A 20,621-nucleotide genomic window follows, 5' to 3' on the forward strand; every position below is an offset into this window, starting at 1 on the left:
ATAAATGGGCGAAGTTCACTAGGAAAAATAATTAACTGTAAACGGATTTAGGAAACTCATTTATTTAATGATGTATCATCTTAACAAAACTCATCAAGTTATGCATAAGGTTATGTACGTAGATGGTTAAAAAAAGCCAATGAGGCAAGTGGATTCTTATTCGAGTCTTTCTTAAGAGTTTCCAAGTGCATACATAACTTCAGTGTTTTATTTGTTTATTTCTGTTATGATGATAAATCAAAAGTAGTTTATTTCACTGATGATTAAATATAGTTTGTCTTTAAGATTATGAATAATTTAATGTCAATCTATGTTGTAAGTGTCTTGCTGGGTCCTCTAATAAATTAATTAAAGGGAATATAACCTTTAATGAATTCTCTTTATAGCAGACCCCAACAGTTTTAGGGATTACCTTGACAAACCACTAAAGTGCCACAAAATGTCAAAAGCCACATGAGTGACTGTCCGAAATACTAGATTATATTATCTGAGGAGGATTTTCACTTAGATTATACCGAAGAACGTGCTACACAGCACTAGGGGCTTTCCTGCTTCTATTCAATAATGACACGCAATGGACAGTACCCGTGCATATGGCTTCATTATAAAAAAGACAAGTTCAGTTAATGCCCCTCTAGATTAATTTACATATTACTTAAGTAAATATAGTATTAAGGCAATTGGTATAGTATTTTCTGAAGTATCAACAAATTTTAGATATTTTTATCCTTAGGCAAAAGTTAATTACAACCTCTATGATCAGAAAGCTCTAAACAGACAGTGTACAGGAATTTGGTAGACTACACTAGATATTCTAATTTTTAACCAAACTTTTGGTTTCTGGGCTAGCTCTCATGTTTTACATAACAATCATTCATAAGTATACCAAAAAAGCATTTTCTTTAATGGAACCTTGTTCACGGTTTACGTTATAACTTATGTTACCGCCAACTCAGTAACGAAGAATGAGTCATAATCTTAAGAAAGGGAAAATTTGTGCAGAATTCCTCGTGGGCTTTGTCCATTCGGAAGATCATTAGAATTTTACATTTTTGGGTCTTCTTTTGGTGTGAAACCAGGTCTCATTGCATTTTTCTTATGTCAATGTTATGGCAGAGGCACACTTAAGAATGATTATGTTAAATGTGATAGGATGTAAGAAAGAGGTTCACATGTATGAAATTCAGTATTGTCATTTTTTTGTGTGTAGGCAAACAAAAAATTAGTCTACAATTACAAGACAGCGCATTAAAAAGTATATTGAACAATAAATAAAATAAAACACTATTTGAAAACTTTGGTATAATTATGTAAAAATAAGTAAATATATAAAAAAAAGTTAAACTTTTATGCACACTTTAAAAAAACCCAAAAAAATCTTACAGGAACTTTATTTTCATAAACTCCACAGTTATCACCCAATGAAAAGAAACCTTTATACTTTTGCACTGGGCTAATTGGTTAAGGTTTTCTATTTTCAATTTCTTTTGCACAAAAAAATTTAAATGTTATTTGAGCTTGTGAAAAATGGAAAAGCTCCAAATTGGCTGTTGATTGGAGTTTTAGGAGAGGCGCATATGTACATAAAATCTTCTGATTGAAGATGAGTTCTATTAAGAGTTGGCTCAGATGTACTTCTTGTGATTTTGGGCAAAGACCTTGCCAAGCTTTCCAAAGATGCTAATATCTGAAATAAAAGTGAGAGGTACCGATATAGAGAAATGCATGCAGAAAGTGTGGTTTCAAATGAATCAATTAAAAGAAAATTAAATAACCTGTCTGAAAAGAGGTCTTTCTTCTCTTTTAAATTTTAAACAGTCTTCAACAAGTCGCAGGAGAGCTTTAGGTGTATCAGAGCGTGCATTTGACAATTCAGGTTTTAACCTTTCATTGCCTACCATAAATAGAATCTAAAATTTTTTTAAAACAACATTAGGGTGACAGATAATTATATCATTTGACAAAAATAGTATATTTAACTTGTGCCATTAATAATAAGTAAAAGGCATTTGGTGCTTTATCTCTATTTTTTTTCTGTTTAGAATACTAACTATTCGGGGTGAAATAATAATAATAGCCTCAAACTGTGGTTATATATGTTGACACTACTCCACAATAAGCTAGAAAATGCATGAATAAATTCTCAGTCTAGTAAATTAATAGAAATGCAAATTATATCTAACTGAATCCTAAATCAGTAAATTTTATTTCACATTGTCCGAAAACCTTTCTCGGTAGCTCTTAACTGAATCTTATCCGCTACTCAAAAAGCATTTTATTAATTGGATGGACAAGTAATTTTTTGGTATTAGTTGTCTCAAGAACCAGTTTGGAATTCCTTCATTCTCTTGTATGAATTGTTTATTTTAAAATAGTATTTCAAGAGGGTAGTTTTAGGTTTTGCAAAATCTTTAAATAATTTGACCTTTTCCCCCACACTTACTTGGTCTATACTATTTATATGAGTATATGGCAGCTGACCCGTTACTAATTCATAGAGAACCACTCCAAAAGCATAAACATCAGACTGGAAAGAGTATGGATTAGGATCTTTCATGCGTATCACCTCTGGAGCCTTTAAAGTAAAAATAAAAAATATTTTAAGATGTTTGTGGTAAAATTAAATGTTATATCATAATAACTAGAAGCATAAACTGTAAGATTGCAGCTAGGAGCAACAAACAGAGCACCCCACACAAGGAGAATGCAACCTGTCAAAGTTGTGCATTTTCTTGTGTACAGTTTCATTGGTTCGATGCTTTAGCGCCTGCTGACATCCGAAAGCAGAAAATTCAGAAATAGTCTTCCCCCTTTCTGTAAGACGTTCATCATAAAGGCTTAATTTGTACACAAAACTGTTAGTAAGTTTAAAGGCTAGCTGTGTGGGGCTGGTGTGTTCGTTGCTCCTAGATTGCAGTGTTACTGATTTTGTTACAGGGATGGGTTAATTAAAATTTTACAAAAATTTGGAAAATTAAGGTAAATGAATGAATTGCTTTACCATCCAGAAAACAGAACCCGTTGGTTGATTGAAATGCTGAGAACCACTCCATCTCGTTTTTACAGTTGCTAGACCAAAGTCACCAATTTTTACAGTTGTTAAGTCTTCATGCAGAAAAATATCTAAAAAATAACTTTTTAATTATACCAATGAACACATTAATGGAACAACAAATTTCAACCCACTTTTTGATTTAAGATCTCTATGAATGATATTCTTCGCATGTAGATAACTATAAAATAAACATGAATAAAGAACACATTGGAAATTTAATTTAAAGGCAAACAGAATTTGGAAACTTAAGTTAAGTTGGAACCTATAAAAATGCACAGAAGCGGATTGAATTAATCAATTTTTTAAATTTTCAGGGCATACACTCGCTCACCACCAAAAATAAATTAAACCAACTAACAATTTGAATAAACTTTTTTTCATTTACGGGCCTTAGCTACACTTGCTCACCACCAAAACTAAATGAAACCAACGAGCAATTAAAACACTTACTCCATGCCCTGAGCTGTTTGTCTGGCAATGTCTATGAGTCTGAGCATTTCAAATTTATTTTCAAGCATGTGAATATGTTTGTAGAGGGTAGAACCTTCACACCACTGAGTCACTATTGTAAGCTGAGGTTTAGTGACGTAGCCCATGAAAAGCAGAATGTTCACATGCCGTGTTTTACGTAGTACCGCAACCTCATTTTTGAAAGCCTGTAGTTGAGCTGGAGTGGGATTTGTCACATTCAACCTTTTCAGCGCCATTGGACCTGAAAATTGTTAATACAATAAGAGATATTCTTTTCAAATTAAAAACTAATTTTATTTACCATGCCAATGTCCTTTGAATACAGTCCCAAAAGAACCAGAGCCAATTCTAGGACCAGCTTGAATTTCATCAGCATTAATTTCCCAGTTTTCAAAGGTTTCTTTGGTAGTTTTCTATCATTTACATTGTTGTTGAAAAGTTAATTTTCTTTATTCGTTCAAGTGTTATCCAGGTAAATACAATACATACAATTTTTCTTGTGCTTTCATCAGCTGATCTTGCCCTTGGTCTCCAGGCTTTGTGTGTGGTTGTTGGCGACCCTTGGGCACTTTGTGTTCGGGTTGGGCTAGATGTAGGACTATAGTTTCCAGGAGAGGGCCCTTGACTTAAGGGAGGTAAAAGAGCACCACATGGACCTACTGAGTTTTGTCCTTTGACCTTTGCAGCCATCTCCTATGAAGGTGATTGAAAATGAAAATATAACCATTTTTTTATGTGCATATCTATTTACCTCAAATGACATTTCATTAGCATTGACTAGGTTAAAACAGACATTCGGAGCAGATGTGGAACGTTCTCTTTGACCCAATGGTGGAGGGTGTTGCCTAATTGTAACTTTAGGGGAAGAAACAGGACTGGAAGTTCCTCCAGCCTGTGGATAACAATAAGGTGGATAGGGAAAGGAACTAGTTGTGGATACAGCACCACTTGATGTTAGGGAACTATTTAATGTTGCATCAGGCTCCATAGAAGCCAATAATCTAAAAACAAATAAGAATAAAATTATTTAACTTAAGTTTGAAATAAATTTTGAATATCTAAGATAAATCAAATCAGTTCCCTAATACCTAATTCAAGGTTTTTATAGTAAAAAATATAACATCAAAAATTGTGACGGAAGATAACCAAGTACCCTCCCTATGAAATATTTTAATACATACTGTCTATAGTAGTGTTGCTCCACCCTAAGAGGTTGACAGAGTGTTGGCACTCCTGCAGCACATCTCTGATGAAACCGATAACCACAAGTTTGACAACGGAAGCCATGAAATAGAAGACGACGACAACACTCGCAAAAGGCTAAGGTAAAGAATGTTTTCCTAACGAAGTTGTGAGATATACTCGTGGTGATTTGAAACCTATCCCTCATTTCAACCAGAATTTCTTGTCCTTCCAGGCATCCAATATCCATTTCCCAATTAACTAAAGATCTTAAAAGAAAATATCACAATGTAAATTATTAGCTTCACACTTAAATTTAGCTACACTTTCAGATAGCTATACAAGTAAATTACAAATGACCAATTTGGAATTAGCTCATTGATCTCTGGATTGATAGCAAGTGGAATTACAAATTTTTCTAGCCTAGCTACCTTTGTAAGTCTTTAAATTAGTTGAGTCCTAAGTTCCCATACATTTCCCTCTTACTCACAAGGGCGGAACTACATTAATTAGTTTCTCGGATGTAAAACTACATTTCAAAACCTGAAGTCCAGATTATTAACAAACAAGGTAAATAAAATTGCCTATCATCATTATTAAAATTTCTGCCAAAGGACATAGCACTTCTTCTATGGGATTTGGCTTTTGAGAGATTTTTTCAAATTGAAACATGTTGTTAACTTGATCAAAGGAGCAAAATTGCCATTTTTCCCTAGCTCCTATAGTTTGTCCAATATCAGTGGTTAGCTCTCTATGCTTGCGCGTCGCTAGATGTTTACATATCTTGTTAGAAATAGTTATTACTTTGCATAGGAAAAGTACTTATGTCTAGCCCTGTTCTAAACTGAAACTATATTTATCTGTCGTCTGCTTATACTTTTTTTGTTTTTACTTTCACTTTCTCTTTTTGTGTTTTTAAGGTCAGTAGAGACCATACCTATTTTTGTATATTAGATTTAACTATAATTAAATAGAGATTTATAAATAACAAACTGTCTTGCCAATTCAATATAGATAGATCTTACAATTGGTAGCAGAAAGCGTGGTTAATATGGAATAAATAAAATAGAAAAGATTTATTTGTGAATTGGCAGTGTTTGAGTTAGGCTTAGCTTAGTGAAAGTGCAGAATGGAAATGAACAAAACAGATTAAAGTTAAAAATGGAAAAACAGAATAATTCCTTGACATCCCTTGGAACATCATTTTCATTTAATAAATTAAATGATGAGAATTATGTAAACTGGAAGTTTAATATGAAAATGGCTCTGCTAGATTTTGGGCTATGGGGGATCATAGATGAAACAGATGAAGAACCAAATGAAGAAGCAGATTCTAAAGTAAAAGAGAGATATGAAACCAGAAAACAAAAAGCTCTATCAAAATTAGCTCTGGCAGTAGATGACCAGCATAAGAATTTAGTATCACAATATGAAACAGCCGTAGAAGTATGGAACGCACTTAAAGACCTTTATGAACCAAAGTCACGAGCACGAATAGCTTCATTACGATTGAATTTTCTGAGTCTGAAATATAATGTACCTGAAAGCATGTCAGGATATCTTGGGAGAATCAGTGCTGCAGCGGAACAATTGGAATTAGCAGGACGTATTTTAGCTCCAGACGAAATAGCATACCAGATGATTTGTAAATTACCCGCCCAATATGAGAACACGATTCAAAGAGCTTATCAACTCAATGATGAAGAGTTTACTCCAGATAAAGTCAAAAACCTCCTTATAGCCGAATATGAAAGACAGAAACTAGTACACCAAGAGGAAGAAAGAACAGATATGAAGACTGGACTTATGTCCATTCAACCCAATCAGAATAATCAACAGAAAAATAGAGGTGCACAACAAAAGCGTGGAAATTTCAAAGGCTATCAAGGGAATCAGAATACTAGTCAAAGTTTTGAATGCTATAGATGTGGAAAAACTGGTCATATAGCAAGAAATTGTCATGCAAATATTCAAACTGGAGGCCGCACTGTAAATCAGAAAGGAAATAGATCAAATTATCCGAGCAATCAAAGGTCAGCTAATCAAACTAGAAACAGTTATGCAAGCAGTAGCAGCGATTGGGATAATGGAAATTCATATGGAAATGCATATTTAGCTACTACAATGATTTCAACATCGGATAAAGATTCTTGGATTTTTGATTGTGGTGCTACACACCATTTTTGTCATAGAAGAGACTGGTTCGTTGAATATCAGGAAATAGAAGTACCCATTGATATTGCTCAAGGTGAAGCAAAAGCTTTTGGAACTGGGGTCGTAAATATGGTGGTAAAAACACCTTATGGAGATAATCTCATTCATTTGACAGATGTATTCTATGTTCCGCAGTATAATAGAAATTTATTATCAGCCAGAAGATTTGATAATAAAGGATGTAAGATTATAATAGTTAATGGCTCGATTAAAGTATACGGTGTGAACAAGACGTTGGTTTTATCTTCCACCTTAACCGGAAACAATCTTTATGTTGTTGATGCATACATTCCAAGTAGAGAAGAACCCAGGAAGGAACTCTCAGTGAAGGGTGGATGTAACACGAGTCTAACAATTGATACAGCAAGATGGCACCAAAGATTAGGACATCCTTCAATCAAACGGATGAAGGAATTGCAGAGAAAAGATATGGCTCACGGATTACCAGAATTTAAAGGAGAAATTGACCACTGCATACCATGTAAAGTAGCAAAAGCAACAAAGGCCGCCTCAAAATCTATACCTGATATATCTACAAAACAACCATTAGAACTTGTCCACAGTGACGTTTGGGGACCTTCACCTGTTATATCTCAAGGTGGGTCACGATATTTTATCAGTTTCATAGACGATTATACTAGAAAGGCAATAGTTTATATTATGAAGAATAAAAGCGAAGCATATGATAAATATAAAGAATATAAGGCTATGTCAGAAAGACAAACTGGTTTGAAACTCAAGAAAATACGCACAGATAATGGCTTAGAATACTGTGCAAATTATTTCAAGGAAGGTTGTAAAAAGGACGGAGTTGTGTGTCAAAGGACGAACACATATAGTCCTCAAATGAACGGCATTGCAGAGCGATATAATCGAACAGTATTAGAAGGAATTAGAGCAATGCTTGAAGATGCAAGACTACCGCATTATATGTGGGGAGAAGTATTATATACAGTAGTGTATTTATCAAACAGATTACCTCATTCGAAACTACCAAATATCACACCAGAAGGGAGATGGAGAAACACGTCACCTTCATTACGACATCTTAAGCGATATGGATGCGTAGCTTACGCATTTGTACCACAACCTCACCGTAATAAATTTGAGAAGAGAGCGAAGATTGGTATCATGGTAGGCTATGCTATGAATACTAAAGGATATCGCATATGGTTTCCAGCAGAAGGAAAAGTTCTAGAAACCAAACATGTTTCTTTCGACGAGAGCAAGTTAGGTATTAAAATACTTAAAGAAACCAGAGAAGAAACATATGAGCCAGTGAAGCAAATATGGTCAGAAGATAATGAAGACGAATCGTCAGATGATGATAAATCGCAAGAGTCGGACAACTCATCGGACGATGAGAATACTGATGAAGGAGATGAAGTAGGAGCACAACCAGAGCCACCACCTCCACAACCCATAATACCCCGTTGGAGACGAGAAGAAATACTCAGAAAAAAGGGTGATCGAATTGACGTTTATCACTATGATAACATTACAAATCAGAAAATCAGATCAGAACCTGAAATGAAGCGATACTTAGCAGATAGAGGAGAACAATACAACCCCAAAGAATTTACTTTCAAATCTACTGGAAATGTTGAAGCCCGATGTGTAGTAATACCTTCAACATACGACGAAGCAATTGGAAGTCCAAATAGTGAAAAATGGCAAGAAGCCATGACAACAGAGATTAATATCATTCAAGATAGAGAAGTGTTTGAGATTGTTCCAAAACCAATTAATAAGAAGATAATTGGAGCAAAATGGGTGTACGATCTTAAGAAGAATTCTAACGGAGAAATCAATAGATACAAAGCCAGACTAGTTGCCCAAGGTTTTTCTCAAGTTCCTGAAAGAGACTTTAATCAGACTTATTCTCCAGTCGTAAATTTTACCCTGATCAGAGCATGTATAATGATATTTATTGCATGTCTCGGATGGCTACACTCCCACATGGACGTGAAGTGTGCATATTTATATGGATCATTAGAAGAAGAACTTTATTTAAGACAGCCAGCTGGATATATTCAAAAGGGAAAAGAAGATTATGTGTGGAAGCTAAAGAAGGCTCTTTACGGATTAAAGCAGAGTGGAAAGCAGTGGTATTCTGAATTAGATAATCAGTTACTTCAGCTTGGATATAAAAGACTTTTTGGATGCAACTGTATCTACAGATTTGGATTGACTGGACTATTGATAGTGTATGTTGATGACATAATTGTACTTGCATCAAATACACACGTTATGAAGAAATTAAAGACACAACTACAAGCAACATTCGAAATGACTGATTTAGGAGAATTAAGTTACTTTTTGGGGATTGAATTTGAATTTCCCTCAAAAGGACAAGTATATATTCATCAAAATAGCTACGTGAAGAAATTACAGGAAACATTCAAGATCAAAACTGAGAAGAAAAGGGAGACACCATTACCCGTTGGGATATCATTGTCAAATAGAGACTGTACACCAGAACCGAATAATAATTACCCATACAGACAACTCATTGGTAGTTTATTGTATTTATCGCAGCGTACTAGACCAGATATAGCATTTGTAGTAGCAAGTTTAGCACGTTATTCGTCAAATCCTGGTCAGAAACATTGGAATTACTTATTACAAGTGTTGGAGTACGTGTGTCAGACCAGCCATTACGGTCTTCATTATCATGGATTCAGCAAAGTTGATCTCAGTGTGTTTACCGATGCATCATGGGGATCGGATTTAGACGATAGAAAATCTACTAGCGGTTTTGTGATTAATATCTGTGACAGTCCAATAAGCTGGAGAAGTGTGAAACAGCAGAACATTGCCCTATCATCAATGGAATCTGAGTACATTGCCTTAGCAGAATCATCAAAAGAGATTGCATGGTTAACTAGTATTGTTAAAGAACTGTTAGAATTAGCCAAATTAGAAGAAACTTTTGGACAGCCGATTGTTTATTGTGATAACCAAGCGGCAATACAATTTTCTGAAAATAAGATAGAAAATAATAGATCGCGGCATATTCAGATGAAATATCACTATGTACGAGAGTGTATTGACAACAACTTATTCAAACTTAGTTATGTAAATACCAATGAAAATATGGCAGATATTTTTACTAAAATTCTTCCTAAGAGAAAACATAGTGAATTTTGTATGATGTTAAAGTTAACAAAATAAAAAAAAAAAAGGGGGAATAAGTTGATATATATGTATATTTGTATATTAATTTTACCTATGTCAAAGTAAGGGGGAGTTTGTTAGAAATAGTTATTACTTTGCATAGGAAAAGTACTTATGTCTAGCCCTGTTCTAAACTGAAACTATATTTATCTGTCGTCTGCTTATACTTTTTTTGTTTTTACTTTCACTTTCTCTTTTTGTGTTTTTAAGGTCAGTAGAGACCATACCTATTTTTGTATATTAGATTTAACTATAATTAAATAGAGATTTATAAATAACAAACTGTCTTGCCAATTCAATATAGATAGATCTTACATATCTACTTCATTATTCATTATTAATCTTCTCGCAAATTATTATTCAATGAATTTTTGTACGTGGAATTATTTATTCAATATTTTATGAGCAATAATAAAATAAAACATACCATAAAAGAAATACTTAATTCAGAATATATATGATTAACCGTTTCATTGAATTCAACACTCACTGATACGAAAGAAACTGTCACACCACAAAATATCACACTTATTTTTCAATTTTAGTCACACAGTCATAGGCTAAGAAACAGTGTTGCCAACTGATGGTGCAGAGCCATTAACACCATAAACTTCATGTCATAGCTCAATTTTTGACATATTGATTTACGATATATTAATAAAAATCACTCAAAAACAACGTTTTTTCGTACACTATAAAACTCTTTAATTTTAAGGCAAATTAAAGAGTTTTATAGTGTACGAAAAAACGTTGTTTTTGAGTGATTTTTATTAATATCATGTACACTAGTTTGGAGTATCAAGTTATAGATTTACGATATCATTTTATCTGTGAAAAAATATTTGATGAAAAAATGTGATATTAATTATGTAAGATCTGTTGACAATGCTGCAGATATTTTCACTAAAAGTCTATTTCGAAGTTTTCTAACAATTTTAAACCCAAGGACTTAATTCTATTGTTCATTAGTGATTTATGTCATAGCTCAATCTTGACACTCCCCCTCTATGACAAAGTTTATGGTGTTTATGGCTCTGCACCATCAGTTGGCAACACTTTCTTAGCCTATGACTTCAGCTCCAAGTTTTACTTTTGGCAAAATTGAACTACAGCGGCCTCATGTAATTTTGCTTTTTTTTTGGTGGAGAATGTAGCACTTGACGCGTAGATTACGAAACAATTTTTTTGGGCCGCAAATGATAATTTTTTTAATTAACTTAATTTTAAAAAAGTAGTCATTTTAGGGGATTAGTAACGTTTTTCTAAAAAATAGTTCAGTCGTGTATCCGTCGACACCACTTTTTTGACGCGCCCCAGCCCCATTCCGAGCATTGACGGTGGGTCTTCTGTAATCGTACCTAGTGGCATCGTAATTAGTGAAATTGTATCAATTTAAATAGTAACAAAAATGAGAACAGGTTTGCTTCCAAAACACGTAAAATACGGTACTAAATTCCCCGTATTGGCGCCTGACGCTTTTTGAGATTCCCAAATTGGCGCACTCACTTCGCTCAAGCGCTGGGGGCGCGCGGCGCCTCCCAAACCTATACTAAAAAAAAGCGATGGGCCATCTATAACGCGACCTAGAGGACAGTACCAAGCCTTACGCATCAAGTATATACTTTTAATATCAACCAGAAAAAAAGCGTTTGTGGCCCAAAAATACAAAACACCTAGAAAATGAACAAAAACTGTAAGTGATTTTATAAAGTACGGGAATATCACTTTGTGGCCCAAAAACACAAAACACCTAGAAAATGAACAAAAACTAATTGATTTTATTAAGTACGGGAAATTATATCACGTGGAAATTATTAGGACACTGAAACTGTGGTGTCGGCGAACACACGACGGAAATAAAATTACATTAAATTAAATAATCATTTGCGGCCAAAATAAAAAATTCCCTCGGCATCTACGTGACAAGGTCTATCAGGCGCAACCAAAATTAATATAAAATTCAATGAGGCCGCTGAAGTTCAGACTGAAAGTAGCTCTCTCTTTATGCACTCTCTCCTAACTAAGCTAGTCTATCTGTACTAATTTATTATGCTTAATTTAACTCAATAAACTGTTTATTATATTTTCATAATTATGTTATGATTATTGAACCCAACTTCAACAATAACCAAGACTGTTAACCGATGGGCCGTGACTTCTTTTAACAAATAGACTATACTAAGTTTCGTCCACTTTTGACCTCTGATACTGGCCAAAATATAGGAGCTAGGGAAAATGGCAATGGACAATTTTGATCGTATGATCAAGCCCAACAACATGTTTCAATTTGAAAAAAATCAGTCGAAAGCCAAATCCCATAGAAGAAGTGCAATGTCCTTTGACAAAAATGAAAAGGCTCTAATAATTAGTTTTTGTTAATAGAGTGGACAACATTAGCAGATACATTAGTTTTTACTAAATAAATTAGGAATACAAAATATTTATTTACTTGGGATTAAACCTGTAAACCAGGCACATGTCGGGTGTTAACTTCCTTCTCTTCATTGCTTTGGATAGAGCTTCTCTAACAGTTTGACCAGGACGTACTTGTACCTAAAAGTAAACGTAAAATATTTTAGTTCTAGAGTTAATTAAAAAGTTGCGGAATGAATAATATAATTTCATAAATTTAAATTGCTGTCTACATGGGAAATTTCTTAAATTTATTTATGGTATTATAGATAAATTCTGTCCACTAGGCTCTCTCATATCTGGAACCTGTTGCTTTAGCAATGTTTCAACTTTCAAGAGTAAAACCCACAAAAAATAGGGTGTTGTAAAGCGCAAATATTTGTATTATAAAGAATTTGGGTGTAATATAACAGTTTTTTTGGAGTGGAAAAATTAAGCTGAACTTAAGGAAAACCCATTATTAGGACCCAATCAGGGAGTCATCTTTCAAAATCATAAGTCTTGTCATGTACCTTCTTATCAGGGGGGTTCAGGGTTCGAATTTATAAAACCCACCCAAAAAAACCCACGGATTATTTTGGGTTGGACCCACCTTAAAAAACCCACAATAAAACCCACTTAAAAAAACCCACCTTAAATAGTTTCAAAAACGACGAAAAAAGTTTAAATTTATTGTTTAATAATTAAACTATATTAAACTATATTAAAGAATTTAAAAAATTAAACTTTAATTCTTTAAATTCTATAATAATACAAAAATATTGCTTTTTTATAAAACGTATTTACACAAAATACATTACCAGTGTTTTGGTAAACACTAATCTAACAGTAGCAAGTTAACAGTGTTAACTAAACAGTAAGTTTTAAACTTCTGCAACTTTCAATAAATATTTAGCAGAACATGGAGCAGACGATACTTTACGTCTACGAAAGATAAGAATAAGAGCGATAAATAAGTAGTGCTAAATTGAAAATAAAAAATAAAAATGAAGTAAATCATCGATTTAGGGTATCATTTTAGGTAAAAAACCAATAAAACCCAAAAAAACCCAAAAAAGCCCAATGGGCTGGGTGTTTTTAAAAAAAACCCGGGTTATTTTTAAACCCTGGGGGGGTTGCATGGGTCTCTATAATAATGTGTTCAACAGTTACCCCATCTTAAAGCGCATCAAATTCAAACTGATCAAAAGTCAAAATTTCATCCAGAGATTCCAACGGTAGACCAGTTTCGCCCATTTGGGGCTCATATCAGTACTGTGTAGAAACTCTGGCTTTTCTCGGAATCAGCAGATTTCAGTAATGGTTTAACTCAAATTAACATTCTATAATATAAAATATATAACTTAAACAAAGCAAAGTATACAGAAATCTTACTGTTGTTCTCTGTTTGTTTGGTAGGAAAGCTCTAACAACTGATTTCAAAGGCGACCTTGGTACTGTGCGTGGGCTGCTGTCATTGGAAGGTGAAGTACCTTGAACAGAAATAAAAATTTAAATGCAACAAATATAAGTTTAAAAATGTTTAAGAATAGTAAGCGTAAAAAGAATAAGGTCATAATAGAGGAAATTTTGCAAAGAGGCAACTGGTCAGACACGAACTTACTTCAATTGATAATACAACGATCTTAAAACCGAAAGCCTATTCACAAGAGCCAGCAAGTTGCTACGTGTGAATGAAGTAAAAATTTACTCAGTGTGTTTGCTACACAAGTTTTAAAGAATGGTCAGTTTTTGGCTGAGGTTTAGCTACAAATATTTAACTTAAATAATTATCATACCCATTCTTTCAATTACACAAAACTAATAATAATATTAATTTATAATACCTATAATAATGTAATGTATTTTTTAAGAATTACAAGTCCTTTTCAAATCACTTCGTAATCTACGCGTCAAGTGCTACATTATCCCCCCAAATAAAACAGTAATCCCCTAAAATTACTACTTTTTTAAAATTAAGTTAATTAAAAAAATAATCATTTGCGGCCCAAAAAAAAATAGTTTCGTAATCCACGCGTCAAGTGCTACATTCTCCGCCAAAACAAAATACCAAAAAACGGTAATTCCCTAAAATAACTACTTTTTAAAAATTAAGTTAATTAAAAAAATAATCATTTGCGGCCCAAATTTTTTTTTTCGTAATCTACGAGTCAAGTGCTACATTCTCCACCCAAAAAAAAAGCAAAATTACATGAGGCCGCTGTAGTTCAATTTTTCCTAATTTTCTACTCAAGTTAACATGTTAATTCGACAACTTTTTGTGGATTAAGAGAATGAATATGCGAACTTGAGTGAATAGGCTTTTATATTCAATTTATCATAATACGTTTCTTATTAGTTGATAGTAAACTTTTCTAGGCCGTAGACTTACCTCAGCCTAACCTTAGTGCCACTGGACACAAGAAACTTACGTTATTTATTAAGAATATAAAAAATAGAGTTAAAAATAATTTCATTTTCTAAAACTACTAATTACACCTATGAGATCTACTCAATAATGAGTAACTTGTGTAGATTTTAATAAAGGATAACTGATATTTGTATTTACCATAACCACTTGAATAAAATGTTCCAGAACCATCACTAGGTGTTAGATGTTGGGTTGCATATAAACCCTGTTGATAGGATGAGTTACTTCCGAAGGGGGGTGGTGTAGGAGGAACTCGACACGCTTGACGTTGAAGGACCAGGTAAGATTCCTCACCGAAACTTTCACTGCCTTCAAAATCAGAATCACGTTCGTGATTAGAGAGTTTTTCAAGGATTTTGGATTCTCTATTTTGGAATTCATTAAGACGATTCGTAAGGTCTTCATATTCCTAAAAACAAATTTTTTAAATGGTTACGCAAGATAATAGAATAATTTGCTTTGCCAGTTAACTGAAAAAAATAACATTCCATCTCCAGATTTACGCAGAAAAACTTAGATACAATTAAACCAAAGTAAGTGGCATTCGTTCATCAATTTTGCAAATAATTTTCTGTAACACACTAACTGCTCAGTGTAAAAATTAATATGTATAAGTTTCAAGTTTGGAAAAGTGTCCTAGATATTTAAGCATAGATATATCGTACTGCTCTAAACTTATCGGCTTTGAGGAGGTTAATAGCTCTTTCTATAACCAGCCAACAAATTTGAAAAACACATTGCATCGTAAATTCGATGTAATCTAAGCCCCACCCATTTCTTGAGCTGCTTTCACAAGTGTATATGTAGAAAGTTTCCTGATACCACCAATATGCTCATGTTCAAATAGTTAATTTCAACTTACCGTTAAATACATTGAAGGGGGATGTTGGTAATCAGCAAATTTAGAATTAAGCGCTTCCAAATTTCCTTTGGTCAGTCTAATCATTTTGCGGATATTTTCGAGCTAAAAACCAAATAAGAAGTTATTGTTATTGACCATCTGATACTTCAAATCCAGCGGACTTAAATTAATAAGTGGGGACATACATTATAAGGCCGACTCTTTTGGATAAAGCATTTAGATGCTTAAAATATAGTTTCAAATTAACGTTTGAAATTCTAAAAAATACTAAGTGAAAAGAGTTATGGCACTTTACGAAAAAATGAAATGTTACTTGAATAATACCTGAAAATGTGTTTTGTGGAATTTGTATAAGCGTTACCAGAATTTTAAATTATTTCACTTCGGAAAAAAGTATTCAAGATCTAATACCCGCTATGTTAAAAATCACAAACAACTGAGCCGCACCAATGTAAAATCAGTACTCTTATGGTAGCATTCCCCACACCTTTAAATACTCATTGAATTTTTAGTATAACCTCTTGACTTGTTTAAAATAATTTATTTTGATACCTTATTATGTAGAGATTTATTATACCACGAAATTTTAAATAACTTTAAAAACTGTATGTGATAAATTTTCAGCGACCATACATCCAATCAACAAAAACCAATGCTATGAATATACTGTTACTTTAAGTTTATAATATAGTAGCTCCCTAGATAGAATCTGCCATGAATCTAATGTTAAGAGCAATTTCTCCAGTAAAAAATCAGAATTGGCGACTTTTCCCCCTATCTTTTAAGATTCTTCAACTTCCATGGTAGCAGAAACAGCTATCTCCATGAATACAAGATGAACAGAAGCATCAAGTTGGCGTGTAGAGCGGAGCTAGCCCTAACAACGTGTTTAAAATTTGTTGACTGGTGAAATCCATCATTAGAGGGAAATTTAAACCAATGTGTCATCATTTTGGAATAATATTTTATTTCAATATGAACAGGTATTGTCGTAAAATATTTATAGTTTAAAGCTTAACTCGGCTCCATTAAGTTGGCCCCCCCTCTCTACAATTTTAAAAACTTTCATTTGCGATCGAATGCGACCTCGATGCGACCATATGCGAAACTAAAAAAAAAGATGCGACATAATTGTTAAGTTGGAATAATTAGAACAAAAGGGGGGGCTAACTTAATGACAGCCCCCCCCCCCCCCCCACTTTCAACTATCAACCCGAAAACACAACCAATAGAATGCGACCTCAATGAGACGTTATGCGACACCCTTACTTTCAAATGCGACATCTTAGTTAACGAGATAATCGCTATCATAATTGGGGGGGCTAACTTATCGCGAGCCCCCCCTATAACAGTTGAGGCCTCCAAACACCTTTATTCGATTGCGACCTCAATGCGACGTTATGCGATACTCTTACTTTTGAATGCGACATCTTATTTATCGAGATAATCGCTATCGTAAGTGGGGGTAACTTAACACGAGCCCCCCCCTATAACAGTTGAGGCCTCCAAACACCTTTATTCGATTGCGACCTCAATGCGACGTTATGCGACACTCTTACTTTCGAATGCGACATCTTATTTAACGAGATAATCGCTATCGTAAGGGGGGTGGGGGCTAACTTAACGCGAGGCCCCTATATCAGTTGAGGTTTTCAAACACCCTTATTCGAATGCGACATCAATGCGAAGCAATGCGACATGATTCATTTTGAATGCGACAATTTAATTTTTTGAAATAATTGATATTAGTGTTGGGGACCTAACTTAATGGCATTGAGGTCGCATTCTATTGGTTGTGTTGAAAGTGGGGGGGGGCTGTCATTAAGTTAGCCCCCCCTTTTGTTTTAATTATTCCAACTTAACAATTATGTCGCATCTTTTTTTTTAGTGTCGCATATGGTCGCATTCGATCGCAAATGAAAGTTTTTAAAATTGTAGAGAGGGAGGGGCCAACTTAATGGGGCTGCTTAACTCCTCGCATTAATCTTAACAAGTTTCGATTCCATCGTTGAAATGGAACCATATTTCACAGGCTAGTTCATATTTAGATTTTTCCCCATCAGATGGCGACACACTGAGGCTTCAACGTCTTGGGAGAAATAGCTGTTAACACAGCCTATGTACAATTCTAACCTATAGGGAGCTAGTATATTATAAACTTATGCTGTTAAGCAAATTTATAGTTGGTAAAAAACCCCACAATTTCATAATTCCAAGGTAAATTAATCATCTTCATTAAGGTTAATGATTATATTATAATGGAGAGGATACATCTATGATATTTGTTATATATTCAATAGGGAAGAAGTATGAAAAAAAGATTTTTTACATTACATAATTTGTGAAATTATTGGCAATTATATTTCGATAAGAAAATTTACGTCAAAATAACATGAATATAGTGGTTTCAAATCTAACAACTGGTGTAAATTTATTTGTAATAAAACTTCAACCATTGAAAAATCAGTTTTTTCATCAGATAAAATTATAAGCCATGTAATAAACAATGAAATATTTTAATTTAAAGACTAGATGACTAGTTTCGCTAAGTGTATGAATTCATTGAAGTCTTTTTTAATTTTATTAATAGCATACCGTGCAAAAAAATAGAAATATTGCATTTTATATGATTTTTAAGTAATTGAATTAGGGAACTTTAAATATAAATTAATTTTAGAATGTTCAACAGAAATAAAAAAAAGTTCTGATAATAAAGTTCATAAATATTTTTTTAATTGTGCATCAAAAACTGTAGACTTATATTTACACACTTTAAGGGCCAGGTTAAGAAAACTCAAAAGGGGGTAGCAGATGCTAAGCAAGTACTTTTCACCTGCCCAAGGCAGTTTATGGCCAATTTTGAGCTACACTCTTGCTAGGCATGCATCAAAGATGTTGATAGTGGTGTAACAACAGATAGTTAAAGGCAGGTGAAACATATTTTAAAATGCAAGATTCTATTTTTCGTTTTTTTAAATGTTCAAAAAACCATAAGACAAACTATTTTGACCAGAAAGTATTTAAGGCCTTAGTCACAGAAATTGTATCAAAAAACTCAGTAGGGTAAGCGTAGATAAAATTAGAAAGGTGAGATTAAGGTCAATAGGTCTAAAACCAATACCATGGTAGGATAGATCTAGCACTAGTTTGTGGCTAAACATTTGTTATAATTACAATAAAATGTAGCTATTTGAAGTATATTGAATAGTTTGTTTTAATTATGAAATCATATGCATTCAATCACCACTGCGCTGCCTAAAATCTAACAGTACCAACTTACGAATTACATAATTTGATGATGTAATCATAGACTAAAAATATATTGCATCCAGCACAGCTAACTTTCCCAAAGTATCAACAAAGTAGCGTAAACTTAGAAGTAGAAATAAGTAATTTTTTAATACAATAAAGGAAGCTGTCAAGTGAAACTGTAAAGTTATACAGCTTATTCTGGTTCTTACATTTCCTCATCATATCATTATTACAAAGTTCAAAAATGTGCATTATTTTATATGATTGTCATGGAACGATTTTATAAATAAACAACTCCAGAAGATGAAAGTGGGCCTAGGCCCAAGAAAGTCATGTTTTTAAAGGAGAGATCTCAAGTGTAAGCTACTTAAGTTTGTTTAAACCCAGGCTCTCTAGGTTGCACAGGTCCAATTATTAAATTCATACAGGCTTCCCCTCTTTATCACTTGGCCTTTAAACAAGGGCTCTTCTAAAGTTTTTAATTAATTATCTTTAATCACTAAAATCAGTATTGAGTCAATCTTTTTAAAACTCAAGAGTACCCCATTGAAATGGAGTCTAAGAAAAAAAGCATGAACCAAAAATAAACATGTTATACCCTAGAACATCTTTCAGCATTAATCAATCCATGTTCACACTAAACATCACATCGGATATAAATAATTGCAAATCTATCAATTAATTTTAAACGAATGGTAAAATCATTAAAATTATATAGCTTTGAATTTATAGTAAAGTTTTAATAAAATTATATTTGTAAATGTTAATTCTTAAAAATTATAATCCAAGACTGTCATTTTAGCCGAGGCTTAAACTATCAAAAACCATAGGCTGTTTTGTGTAATATGAAATTTTTAATAAACTGTTAAAATAATGCATCATACCTCATCATCAAGAGTTAAATGCTCATCGTGCGAAAAGTCTCTGAACGGATTTGGAGATGGTGGAGTGGGTGAATCTGAATCTGAATGATTATTAAGCACCACACCATTACATTTATGGTCCGCCATTTTCTAATTCCATAGAGCTTCATTTAAAAGCACCAATACCTGGATGCCCGGTGTTCAGTTGCAAAACACCACAGACATATGAACAAACATTACGTTCTAGACCCATTTCTATATTCATATGCACGCGCTTGTGAGTGCGTACAATATTCTTGAATATAGCCTTTAGAATGACGATATATTATTGGATGGTACTATTCGAAATACTATTTAACGGAAAAATAAAAAAATAATTTTAATTTGTTGAAACTGGGATTTATTAAATACCAGGAATACCCCTTAAGATAATTCTTCCATTATCACCAGGTAAAATATATAATTTAAAACAAGAGTAAATATTTACTCCTGGTTAAAGCTAAGTGTTTACCGATTCCTTTTTAAAATTATAACTTCAACATTGTATTCCAGACTTTAAAGCGACCATAGATATAGGAAACGTATATAAAGGTGTAGATAAAATATTTCAAAGGGATTGAAACGCGTAATTTCTGCAGGCTATCCTTATAAGACCCTATCTATCGGTAAGAAAGCTCGTGCTATCGTCGCGAGAACCATTGTCTCCTGCTGAAAAATTAAACT

At 33.4% G+C, this 20,621-nt stretch overlaps 1 protein-coding gene across 1 annotated transcript; it reads right to left on the reverse strand.

The window, feature by feature from the left end:
• Positions 1 to 1,372: 1,372 nt before the first annotated feature.
• Raf (serine/threonine kinase raf oncogene) lies at positions 1,373 to 20,216 on the reverse strand. Its single transcript, XM_090180795.1, has 15 exons — positions 19,920 to 20,216; positions 15,784 to 15,885; positions 15,060 to 15,330; positions 13,886 to 13,983; positions 12,549 to 12,652; positions 4,708 to 4,977; positions 4,278 to 4,527; positions 4,016 to 4,219; positions 3,828 to 3,939; positions 3,506 to 3,767; positions 3,187 to 3,233; positions 3,002 to 3,123; positions 2,444 to 2,575; positions 1,776 to 1,910; positions 1,373 to 1,687 (listed from the first exon to the last, which is right to left on the reverse strand). Exons 1-15 carry the CDS (start codon positions 20,043 to 20,045, stop codon positions 1,502 to 1,504), a joined length of 2,421 nt encoding a protein of 806 aa, XP_090036921.1. The 5' UTR covers positions 20,046 to 20,216; the 3' UTR covers positions 1,373 to 1,501.
• Between the last annotated feature and the right edge of the window lie 405 nt (positions 20,217 to 20,621).

The sequence above is a fragment of the Leiobunum rupestre genome, chromosome 1, assembly GCF_980474605.1.
Source record: "Leiobunum rupestre chromosome 1, qqLeiRupe1.1.hap1, whole genome shotgun sequence".
In the NCBI taxonomy this organism is placed as follows: Eukaryota; Metazoa; Arthropoda; class Arachnida; order Opiliones; family Sclerosomatidae; genus Leiobunum; species Leiobunum rupestre.

What these genes read in the sequence shown, in the direction of transcription:
- Raf (XM_090180795.1), bottom strand. Translation starts at nt 20,045, where the DNA reads ATGGCGGACCATAAATGTAATGGTGTGGTGCTTAATAATCATTCAGAT. An exon ending in CAAACAAACAGAGAACAACA is followed by an intron (nt 12,653 to 13,885) that starts GTAAGATTTCTG and finishes GTTTACTTTTAG; the next exon opens with GTACAAGTACGTCCTGGTCA. An exon ending in GAGCAACACTACTATAGACA is followed by an intron (nt 4,528 to 4,707) that starts GTATGTATTAAA and finishes ATTTGTTTTTAG; the next exon opens with ATTATTGGCTTCTATGGAGC.